At 42.6% G+C, this 12827-nt stretch overlaps 1 protein-coding gene across 1 annotated transcript in view; it reads right to left on the reverse strand.

The window, feature by feature from the left end:
- Positions 1-12827, reverse strand: part of RNF150 (ring finger protein 150) — a 268182-nt gene that overhangs the window by 42429 nt on the left and 212926 nt on the right. Inside the window, exon 6 of the mRNA XM_061142396.1 lies at positions 7047-7257. Coding sequence (XP_060998379.1) covers positions 7047-7257 — 211 coding nt within the window. The remainder of the gene's footprint in view (positions 1-7046; positions 7258-12827) is intronic.

Consider the following 12827-nt stretch of genomic DNA (forward strand, 5'->3'; position numbering starts at 1 on the left):
TTCTCTGCAAAGGAACTGTAGTTCAGTTCCTGTGTGTGTGTGCGTTAGTCGCTCAGTCGTGTCCGACTCTTTGCAACCCCATGGACTGTAGCCCACCTCCGTGTCCATGGGATTCTCCAGGCAAGAATACTGGAGTGGGTTGCCATGCCCTCCTCCAGGAAATCTTTCCGATCCAGGGATCAAACCCAGGTCTCCCATATCAGCTAGAAATGTGCCCTCTGGTGAAGCCCATGAAGACATTTAGGGACTAACTCTTCTGCACTTGTGGGACTCCTCCTGCCTCAGTTTCTACTGAAGAGCTACTGGCAACAAAGTACTCTGAGACAGCCTTTCCCACCTCACCCAGCCCCTGGGCCCCCCATACCACTGCTGGATGGAGTAGTTGTGAAGGGCACCCGTTCGATGACTCTGGACCTCATCACCCCGTTAATGACAGTAACAAGGGGAGAGAGGGAGAGAACGGTGGGTAAATTGGAAAAGAGCTTGTCCAAGGAGCGAGCATTGACTCCTGGATCCCACTCCTCTAGAAGGGGAGGAGCTACTGCCAAAGACCACGCCCACTGAGGGGTTCCTGTAAGAGAAACTCCACCCCCTCTACAAGAAGGAGATTCTAAACTCTGCTTCAGGTAGGTGGGACTCAGTGAGAACAAACTCAGGCCTTAGAGAAGCTAAAGTTGGTCTTCTCCAGGGACTTCCCTGGTGGTCCAGTGGTTAAGACTCTGAGCTTCTAATGTAGGGGACTTGGGTTCCCTGATCAGGGAACTAAGATCCTACATGCCTTCTGGCACAGCCAAAAGATTAAAAAACGAAACAGATCGTGGACTCAGGCCTCCTGCCTGCCTGGAGTCTAGAGGGAGGAGGCTGATGGCCTGTGTGGGGTCAGGGGCTGGGAACAGGGCTGTACTGGAGAGGGCTGTCAGGACAGATGATGTGTGAGGTCCCAGAGGTGACCACGTGGGGAGTGAGAGGACTGGGCTCAGCTTGGACAGTCAGGGACTCAGCACACAGAGGCCGGATGTGCAGGCGCGGCAGGAGGCCTTGTGGGTAAGCAGTGGAGGTCCATCTGTCCGGAGTGATGGGTCTTACAAGGGGAGAGGCCCATAGATTAAAAAAAGAAAAAAATCCTTGTGTCCATGTTTGGGACATAAAGGGACTCTTGTAACTGTCGGTTACCTATAGGTGAGCAGAAAATTCCTGCTAGAACTTTCCTCCCCAGGCAGGTCTATTATACCAGCTCCATATAGCAGGAAGTTTCCCAGAGGAAACCCACACCACGTTTCAATTCAGCTGGTCGAGTCTGAACCTGTTAGCCTATAAAGGATTCATGTGGACTGCTTCCTTCTGTGAAGTCTGAAGACCAGGTCTCCTGACCAAACACATTATGTTGTTTGCTTTTCAGAACATACAGGGGAGAATCTGGGAGAAATGGACGTGGTCCATCTCCTCCCTTTCTAGCTCCCAGCTCCCTCCACCACTCCACCCTCCACCTGCCACCCCAGGGCTGACTGCTGATTCCTTCTAGCTTGAGTTGGAAGGAGTGGCAAGTGGGTAATGATCTGGAGGCAGCTAGAAGATGCCTGTAGTGATTCAATAACGGATGGTGATTTAAGAAATGGATGGTGGTATCAGCAACTTCGTTGAAAAACAAAGGGAAGGTCTCAGACCCTCTTGAGAAGTGTGGAGTGGGGTGGGTTGTTTTGGAGGAGGAGTGATAGAGTCTTCTTTTCTGTGCGTCTTTCTCTAGCTCCTATCTGGAGTCTCTAAACACACCAGGTCATTTGTTTAGCTACGTTTTCCTGTGGTCCTAAGGAACTTTTTCCCCTGCTGAAGCCAATCCAAGAAGCTACAGGCTGGGCTTGGAGTGTCAGAAGGCAGAGTATGGTGCAAACAGGAAAGCAGATAAAGACTGGTGAGTGGGGACTTTCCTGATGGTCCAGTGGTTAAGAATCCGCCTGCTAGTGCAGGGGACACCGGTTCGATCCTTAGTTCGGGAAGATTCCACACGCCAGGGAGCAACTAAGCCCGTGTGCCATGACTACTGAGCCTGTGCTCCGGAGCCAGGGAGCCGCAACCACTGAAGCCTGCGTGCCCGAAAGCCCACGCTCCCCGACAGGAGAAGCCACCACAAGGAGAAGCCCGCGCATGGCAACAGAGACCCAGCAATGCCAAAGACAAGGGTGAATCAATCAATTAATTAAAAAAAAGATTGGTGGGTGACATTTGTGCAAGCATACAAATGACTCCCTGCACCAAAGTGGAAGAGAAACTGTGATTTGGTGCTGCCGCATGAGATGATAAAAGCTGAAATGTCAGAAACATTAACACTATGCACACGAGAATGTCTTTCTCTCAAATGTCAGACTAGCAACCAGTCTGGATTTCCATTCCTTTGTAAATGTTTTTCTTTTTTTTTTCCTTTCCTGGGAACTGGAGGTGATCCTTCACTGCCACATTTTCCCATTTTCACTCTAAAGGCAATCTGTTCTACGCTGTTCCGCCTTGAGGGCTGAAATGACTTCTACGTACATGTGATTTTCTCTACACCAACACTGTTTGTCAGGAAAGGAAGAACGGAGGTAGGGATGAGAATACAAGTTGAAACTAAACACAGTTTTGAACTTTCAGAGATTTAGAAAAATGGAGGAAGAGGGTAAAAAAAAAAAAATGAAGTGAGCACCATGTTCATTTTCTCCCCGTTCTCATCCTGCGAACATAGCTAGGCATGCTCAGCTAGGCATGCTCATGCTCAGCTAAGAGTCAGCTGGTCCTGAGAATTCCAGCTCCACCCGTCCCTAGCTTATGACCTCGGGCCAGTTACTTTAATCTCTCGGTGCTGCTATTTCTGCATCAGTAAAATGAGGTTAAAAATAATATTTACCTCACAGAGTTGTTGTAAGCTAATCCATGTAGACAATGTAAAAGGATGCCTGGTACAGAGTTGGTGTTAGGTATTTGTTAGCTACTGTTACGTCTTCATTTTTTGTAATTTTCTAGTAATTTTCTGGTTCTTTAGATGTGAGGTAGGAAAGGATAAGGGAGAAAAAAAGGTCAGGTCCAACCCCCAGTGGGTTATTTGTGGTCTGTAGCAATATCACATCCCCACATCCCCTTCTTTCACATCTGTGTTTTTTTGATAGCATTAGGGAGTTGCTTACAGTAATGTGGATGAGAAGCTTGAATCTTTCTGCTCATCATTCATGCGTCTGTGTTTGGCCTTTATTGATTATCCGACTTAGGGCACTATGCAATGTGCAATCTGTATAGAGGAGGGAATTTTCCCTTAAGGAATCTACAGCCATTTAGTTAGTGGCATAAATCATTAACATCTAATCAGGCTAACATGGGAGGGGATGTATGTATACTTATAGCTGATTCACACTGTTGTTCACCAGAAACCAACACAACATTGTAAAACAATTATCCTCCAACTAAAAAATCTAATCAGAAAAATTATGTTTGGAATATTCTGTTAAATCCCAATAAATAAAACTAATCAGAAATGGTCTAAAATATCATATGATACGACCTATATCTGGGATGTAAAAAAATGCCACACACAAAAATAAACAAATGACACAAATGAACTTACTTGCAAAATAGAAATAGACTCAAAGATATAGAATACAAACTTAGAGTTACCAAAGGGGAAAATGAGGATAAATTGGGATTAACAGATACACATTGTGTGTGTGTGTGACTCTCTGCGACCCCATGGACTGTAGCCCGTCAGGCTCCTCTGTCCATGGAATTCTCCAGGCAAGGATACTGGAGCGGATTGCCATTTCCTCCTCCAGGGGATCTGCCCAACCCAGGGATTGAACCTATGTCTCTTGCATTAGCAGGAAGATTCTTTACCACTGTACTGACTAGGAAGCCCAACAGATTACACATTAGTATGTATAAAACAGATAAACAACAAGGAACTAATATATAGCACAGGGAACTATATTCAAGATCTTGTAATACCCTATAATGGAAAAGAATCTGAAAAAGAATATGTATAGTGATAAAACTAAATCACTTTGCTGTATACCTAAAGAATTATAACATTAGAATTATAACATTATAAATCAGCTATACTTCAATTAAAAAAAGAAATGGCCTAGGAAAAGTATTTTGTGAGAACAATTCAGTTTCTGCACTAAGAGGCTGATATCTTTAGCCATGCTGACATATGACACTGGTCTTCAGACTACAGATGTCGTCTCTTGTCCCTTCATCTCTACCAAGACCTTCCTTTGAAATTGCCTGGCATTTTTCCTCCTGTTGTGAACATAAGCTCCCTGTTCAAGCTTAGATCAAAAACTTTTCACCTTGAGTCATTCAGTGAATAGCTACTGAATGCCTGGTATGAACCTAAGCACTCTGAGTCCGTTTTAGCCAAAACCGTTTGAGATTATGAATTATCTAGATACAGATGTTAATTTCCGATTTCATTTTTGGTTGTATTTTCACTCATACACTATGCCTTTTCATTTGTCATCTGGGCTTTACTGAGATGAAGTATGCGGCCACTTTTCAAAATCAGGAATCTAACAGAAGACACACTTTCTCTTGAAAGTCAATCAATCATTTCACTGAAAGAAATAGGATCCGTTTTTAATTTGATTCTTTTTATGGGCTCAAAAGGGATTCCCAATTGGTACAGTGGTGAAGAATCTGCCTGCCAATGCAGGTGACACAGGAGACATGGATTTGATTCCTGGGCTGGGAAGATTCCCTGGAAGAGGAAATGGTAACCCACTCCAGTATTCCTGCCTAGAGAATTCCAAAGACAGAGGAGCCTGGTGGGCTATAGTCCATGGGGTTGCAGAGTCTGACACAATTGAGTGCAGCACAGCCTCAGCATGGGCTCAAAAAAGTTCACGTGTTAAGTGTTTTTGAACTGCTAGCAAAATTTTATCAGGTCTTCCAATATATTATACTTCACTTAGACCACTAATGGTGATATGCTTGATGGTAACTGAGCATGTCCAATAAATGGGAAATTATGGGGTAATGTTGTACTTTGCAAAGAGAACTTAATGTTTGATCTGAGTCAGTCACTTACTTACTCCTCTGTTCAATTTTCATATGGTGAAAACCAGAAGTTTATCATGGTTAAGACTGAATGACCTTTAAAGTTCTTAGATCCCTAAATTACTAGGATTCTAAATCTGTGTTCTCCAATATGTAGCCGGCGACCACACATGGCTTCTGAGCACTTGAAATGGAGCTAGTCTAAACTGAGATGTGCTCTAAGTATAAAATACACACCAGGTTTTGAAGAGTTAGTATAAAATAAAGTATGTAAAACAGTTTGGCTACATTGGATTAAATAAAATATTTTATTAAAATCAACCCTACCAACTTGTTTTTATTTAGTATGGTTACAAAAAATTCAAAACTGCTTTTGTACCATTTTAGACATTCAAAACAAAGGGATCATAATCTATCTTTAGGGACTTCTTAATGTGTAATGGTTAATGCTTCAGTATTGAGATCCTCATGCCTCTAAGAGTCAAGTCAAAACTCATATCTACTCAAAACTAATACACTCTGCATGGGCAGATATTTACCACCTAGTAACTCTTTAAAAAAATTATTTGTGTGCATCGGGTCTTGGTTGAGACACGCGGATCTTTCAGTTGCAGCATATAGGATCTTTTGCTGCGGCATGGGAACTCTTAGTTGCGGCATGTGGGATCTAGTTTCCTGACCAGGGATGGAACTGAGGCCCCCTGCCTCGTGCAGAGTCTTAGCCACTGGACCACCAGGGAAGTCCCATCATCCAGTAACTCTTAGTTACTCTCCATGGGGTCCATGCAGTCCATGGGGTTGCAAAGAGTCGGACACGACTGAGCACTGAACTGAACTAAACTCTCCATTGAGGTCTTGTGAAATTCTGTGGTTACAATAATGAACGCTCACCCCTAGGGTTATTGTCTCAACTATATCAAAAGATTATCAGGAAAGACACCAAAATGTTAACAGTGCTTGTTTCTGGGTAGTGGGGTATTGATTCATTTTTTCTTTTTTTTGTTATCTTTCAGGCTTTCAACAAACAATGAGGGCTGTTACGCTTCTTCATCAGAAAAATATATCTTTAAATTTCAGTGTGAATGATCTCTTGAAGTGTATAAACATCACAAATATGTAAGAAAGAGGCCAACTTAGAAGGAAATATTTCAACATGCTTTCATCCGCTTTGCTTCATTTCCAAATTTTCTATAGTGAATAGGCTACTTCTACTTAGGGAAAAAATACACCTCATTTAAAAACTGCACTATCCACCTACCCTTTTAGCCTTAAACCTGAGTTAATTTGAATGATGATTTCCTTAGAACTGATGCTTCTATCTCCTGTGTATTAGACTGTAGAAGAAATACTTGAGGTTTTAGCTTCAGTCATATGCCAGAAGAGCTATTTAAATATTTTTATACCTTACTGTCCACCAGAAGAGCATTTAGTTTGAGTCTATGCAGGAGATGGGGAGGAAGCTCCAAAGATATTTGAATATGTCACCATGTAAGTGGTTTAGGTTTTACTGCAGGAACGCTCATTTAAAGGGGTGCCATTTGCATGAGTCCTGCAGCCAGAGTGAGGATAACACTCCTATGTGCTGTCCAGACCCAGCTCAGACTGCCACGGACGTGCACACTCAGGAGGGCTCTAGCTTGGGTACACACACACACACATACACACACACACGTGTTGCGACCCACCCCAGTCCCACTACCCATCCGCTGCAGTTGCTTGTCTCCCTTGCCTTCCACTCTCAGAGGTCAGACCCACCGCCCAGCTTGCTTCTGGTATCACGGGGTGTGTGCAATGCGGTGGCATCAGGTGTGGGTGAGCGAGGCCCATGCCAGCTGTCTGCCCTGCTGCCTCAGGCATGAGCTGGGCCTCGCAAGGACTGTTGGGTGTCATGGGTCAGCCGGGCAACATTCTGGTCATTTAATTTCTTTTTTTTTTTTCCTTCTTGAGGACAAGTGCCTCTTTCCAATTCTCACGAGGCAACAGCCTTTGGGAATAAGGGCGCTTGGTGTGTGCACGGCAGAACTTACTGTTGGTGGTGAAGATGATTTCTCCCTCCTGAGGGGTGGGGTCTGGGTCCTGGACGACCTGCAAGGCTCCCACAGTCCGGACAGCAGGGTCCAAAGTGACCGAGCTTTCGTTTACGGTCGTGTCACTTGCGCCTGTGATCTGGTTGGTGGGCGGACCTCCCAGAGATCCCTCGTAGTCGATGGGCACGTCGTCCAGGCAGTCGGCGTTGGGCTGACAGGAGCAGAAAAGGACCTGTTCTTAGTGTACGTCATCAAGTTAGGGATGAGATGTCTACAGCCTCAATATTTTGTCCTGCCAGAAACTAAGCTTTTTACTGTGTCTTCCTGAATCACTTTATTTAAAGACATTCCACAATATAGCTCCTGTAATTAACATGAACACATCTTCCAAAATTTTCTTTCCAAAGTCTCTGTTTAGATCTAGAGACAGTTTTAATTCCAGGAGTAGTAATATCCATACATTAGTAAAATTAGTTAGGGGGAATAATATGACATTTATCTATAATAATGGCTCTTTCTTATATATAGTGTTTACTTCTCATAATAGGAAGTAGATGACAGCCTGATAATTCGCCCCAAAGACCCATATGTTGTTTGCAAATGAACTACTGGCATGAGAGGGGAGACAGAATAAGATGCATTGTGAATTGTTCATCAGAGATACACACACACACACACACACACACAAAAGCACAAGCATTTGTTGTTGACATAAGCCAAAAAACCAGCTGGAGAAAAAAGTCCTACTTGTAGAACATACAATTGATCACATATTTATCAAATTCTCTAAATTAAAATCTTAAAATCACAAAACAAGGGTGAGGCCATCCAGTGTAATTACCTACTTACTACAGGACTCTTGCCCCTCCTAATCCTTCAGAGCTCCACTTGAAACACATAGAAATGGGAGGCTCCCTATTTGGTAAGGCAGCCTGTGTCACCAGCTTTGTAAATTATTTCTTTATTGTGCTATCTTACAGTCTTACTCTGGTTTTAGTTCTGCTGGTTGAAGTGGTGTTGAATATATGAATATCTCTTCCATGAGCAGATTTTGAAAAATGATTTTCAGTTGTTCTGTCCCTGCCCAAACTCATAAAAATTACTTAAGCTGGGGGTGGAGAGATATGATCTTGAGAAGTTGTAGGAATAACTACTTATTTTTTTTTTTTGCATCAGTCTTAACAGCAACATTGCCTTGAGTGATGACAATGACATGCTTTGTATCTCTAAAGGCTTAGGTAAGAGAACCCTGGGTTGACACTGATTGAATTAACATCACAATGACCAGATTGGGTGCAAAGTTCAAAGAGAAAATCTACAACTCATGGACTCACTGGGAGCACAAAGAAAGGAATTCAACCTGCTAGACTCCTGCGCTGGATTTCCATTCTGAAACCAAGTCTCCTGAGCTCCATACCTGCGTTTTCAGCAGTCAGCTGGAAATCTCCATCATCCCACAAAACCCTCAAATTCAGCTCATTCCCTCTCCCCTGTGTTCTCTTTTCTTTCTGCTTTCTCCATTTCCACTGGCAGTGAGTCAATTCATTGAAATTCGAGTGGTCAAAAATCCACTCACAGAATTGACCTCCTGAGATGACTGGACACGAGCAGGTATGTTCTGAATGCTTTCCGCCCCATTCCCAGTCTCCCCATCTCCCTGCAGTTTCTTCCCCAGTATGCTCCATTCTCCACTTTCTCACCAGAGTACTTAAAAAAAACATAGATATGATTTTTTTTAATCCCCTAAAGAATGAATGATAAACTCCTTACTACAGCAAACAGGCAGTGTACAGTCTGGCCCCAGCCTACTTTTCTGGCCTTACCTTCAGCCTTTGGAATATATCGCCTATTTCAGTGACTTAGCACGCGTTGTTCCTCTACTCAGGATGATGTTTGCCCCAAACATCCCCTTCCCCATGCCAAGGTCTCAAGCTTACCCTGGTGAACTTCTAACTGCCCCTCAAATCCCAGGCCCAAATGCCTCTTTGCTGAGTGGTGCTCCCTCCCAAGTAGTCACCTTCGCTACTGTAACTTTTCACACTTCTCCAACTCTGTTGAACTCATTTGTTACTGTGTTTGTCTCCCTCTACTAGCCTACAAGCTTTTTTTTTTTTTTTTTTAATTCCAATTTTATGGAGATATAATTGGCATGGAATATTGCATTAAAGTTGTACAACGACTTGATACACGTACATATTGCAAAATGATCACCACAATAAGTTTAGTTAATATCCATTACCTCACATGGTTACAAATTTTTTATTCTTGTGATGAGAACTTTTAGGATCTACTTTCTTAGCAACTTTAAAAAATACAACGCAGTGTTGTGAACTATGGTCACCAAGCCGAACATTATATACCCAGGAATTATTTTATAACTGGAAGTTTGTACCTCCTGACCCCCTCACCCAACTTCCCCCCCACCCCCTACCTCTGGCAATCGCCAATCTGTTTTCTGTTTCTGTTCCATGCGGATTCCACATACAAGTGAGACATAAGCTTCTTAAAGTGAATCAACTACACTGATCTTGAATTCTAAGCCCTCACGTAGTGCCTGACAATTATTAAGTACTTAATAAATGTCAATTGGGAAATTTTATGTAAGTCTCAGTTTATTACTCCAAAAACTTGGGAATATTAGTGTCTGCCCAGATCTTAGATTTGAGAAAATACTTTAAAAATTCAATTTTTGTGCAAAGCTAAAGTATACCTTTGAAGGGTAGCAGACTATGCAATCCCGAAATATGCTACTTTGGCAAAAGGATTGTTTTTCTTGAGAAGTAGGTAAAGAAAGGCTCTCCCCGCCCCCAACCCTTGCCTAAAAGCAGGACATACATTTGTAAGGGTGTCTCTCTCTCTTCTACTAGGAAGAGGACATTCTCATCATAAGCTGCTGGGTGATTCTGACACCAAAATGGAACATACAACAAACCTGATTGACATGCCCTTATCTGCCACTGGTTCCCCCATATACTTAACTTTCCACAATTTGCTGTCCTAGAAACTCAAAGTCCTTTCCTTTTGTCTCATCACTTCTCTAAAAATTTCTTGCTCCTTTTTTTTTTTTTTTTTGGCTGTGTGGCATGGCATGTGGGCTCTTAGTTCCCTGACCAGGGATGGAATCCATGCCCCAGGCATGGGAAGGGTGGAGTCTTAATCACTGCACTGCTGCTTTTTAAAAATGCTTTATAAGATGAAGTTCTAAACAGCCCTGTGAGTCACTCATCACCAAGTGCTCCTGTGGCTACTCATGGCACATATATTCATAAACTGTTCGATTTTCTCTTGCTAATCTGTCATGTATAAGTCTCATTTATAGGGACCAGCTGGCGAACCTAGAAGAAAAAACGACTTTTTCCCCTCCCCTATTCTATGTAAAGATGCTCATGAGCATGTCCAATTGTGTGGGGGTAGCAGGGAGGAGTTCCCGGTAAGGTTACTGGGCCGGTTGGTCTTCCAGCCATAAACGTCTGAATGTGACCATAGATGCAATAACAACTGACATATTTTTCAAAACGTTGACTTTGCTTTGTGATCACGTTCCTGTTTTCTTTCTTTTTTTCTTTTTATGAAATTATTTTTATTAATTTTGATGCAGCGTGTTCGCTTTTACTTTGTGGGCAAGGAGGAACAGTGTTATGTTTTTAAGAGAAGGGAGCAGAGGAAAAGAGAAATAGTGGATGAGCTCAGGGAGACTGCTAGCGAGAGCAGGCATGAATAATTTGGTTTAGCTATAGTATTAATACTTAACAGACCAACCTTACAGAACCTCACGGTTTATATCCACTCAAAATGGTTCATCAAAATAGAGTAATATTTTGGAAAAAAAAACCACTTTATACACCACTAAGAGAAATTACGGTCATAATGTTTAGTAAGAGATGTCAAAAGCCATCTGTAAGTGAACAGCGTAGAGGTATTCAAAGTCAGGTTAGCAGGGAAACTCCTCAAATAAAACCAACTGCTAAATAGTTAGGGACTAGTGAATACACCGACTCCATGGGATTTTCTATTCATTAACAATCATCCTGTTCATACCAGGATAATGGTAACAGGAGACAGTGCTTGCTGGGATAAAAAAGGCCTGTGTTATATGGTACCCTACAAGAGTGCTTAGTGATGTGTTCTGTCATTCTGCAAAGACACCCCTAAACCTGACTGGAGAGAAAGGAGGATGAAGCACTTGAATGTAGATAAAGGGATGAAAATGCTCTGACAATAAAGGACTCCCCCACCCACCCCTTTCAGCTCAGTCTTTTATTTCTCTTGGCAAAATATAATGTGAAAAGATACCATTGTGACGGGAATTTCACAATCCATGAGCCTCGCTCTCATTCTTTCGCTCGTTTTAGAGAAACCTCTTACAAAATGAAAATGTTCCCAGCCCTAAGCTTTCCACTTATATTTATTTGCCTTAAAGCACAAGCAGGCACAAGACTACTCAGTTAAAAACAACAGAAGAAAGACCAAAATCAAACACAAAACCCTATATTTGGACGATCTAGTGGATCAGGATTATAGCCAAGTCTTTGGTGAATGGACATTCCTCAAAGGAGAATCAGGGTGAATTTCATAAACACCCCTCTGTGACTGGCAGCCTTCCCACTCTGAAGGGCTACAAAGCCACAAACATTTACTGAGCTCTACGCACGTGTAAGGGATCCAGAGATGAAGGACCAACAGGCACCAATTATCAGAGAGGCTGACGGGCTCTTGTCAATTTTCTTTGATGAGGAAGAAGTGGAGCAAAAGGAATTTAAAAAAAAATTATAAAACAACTTCTTTGAGCTGCATGAAAAGGGTTTCAGTTAGCTACAGGAAGTTTTTCCTAATTGAGAAGGATGTGAGCCTGTCCATTTACACGGTGAGTTCTAAGAATGGAGTGAAAACATCCCCTCTTTGGTATAATTTAAGCATGGTGCTACTATGCTTTAAGGTATGGAGAACAGCATCCCAGATTGCTCCCTGGTCCAGACTTCAGTACCATCCTCTAGGGCCAAGCACCAGGGAGGCCTGGGGGCAGCCATATGCCTCGGTGCTTCATGAGAGGCAGCCTGCATGCCTGCCTTCTTCTTCACAGAGGATGTTCTGTTCTCTGGGATCAGCTTGGGTGGCGTCATGTTCCTGTTTGACTGGCCTTTAAGAATCCTTGGCAAAATCCAAAGATGCTACTGACTTTTACGTTTTCGCAAGTGTGCTGAGTAAAATCCTATCCAGACTGGACAGGAAACCAACCATGGCCAGGATGCCCGACTGCTAAAAGTTAAAAGGTTATTTGTTTCTGGAAAGAAGCCCAAAGGCCACCCCAAAATTCCCTTTTAAAAACAAGTATTAGCTGTATTCTTGAGGCATTTACAATTCTCATATATTTACAAGGTCTGGAGAAGTTATACTTTCCCAGAAAAAGTCTGCAGTGGAATGTTATTTAGTATAAACTGTAACCATTGGGGGTGGTTTGGTTTCATTGTCCTGACCAAGGAGCACTGGGGTTGAAAACTGGGAGCTTGGAAGATATCCTTAAACAACAAGAACTAGGTTAAACGATGTGACTGTCTACCTTTCACTGTGAACATGTTAAAGATTTTAGAACCCAAAGACACATATACACACATGTAAATACACACATACATACATTTCCCTCCTCCGGTGGTAAGAACCAGTTAGAGCCAGATATGTGACACATGCAAACAGTGAGTTAAATTTTCTAAGTCGTTAGTATCTGATAGAGATGCTGGGTTTTCTGCTCATAGTTCATGTTCACTGTCATTGATTTTCACCTTG

This window comes from Dama dama, chromosome 5 (genome assembly GCF_033118175.1).
Source record: "Dama dama isolate Ldn47 chromosome 5, ASM3311817v1, whole genome shotgun sequence".
NCBI lineage: Eukaryota > Metazoa > Chordata > Mammalia > Artiodactyla > Cervidae > Dama > Dama dama.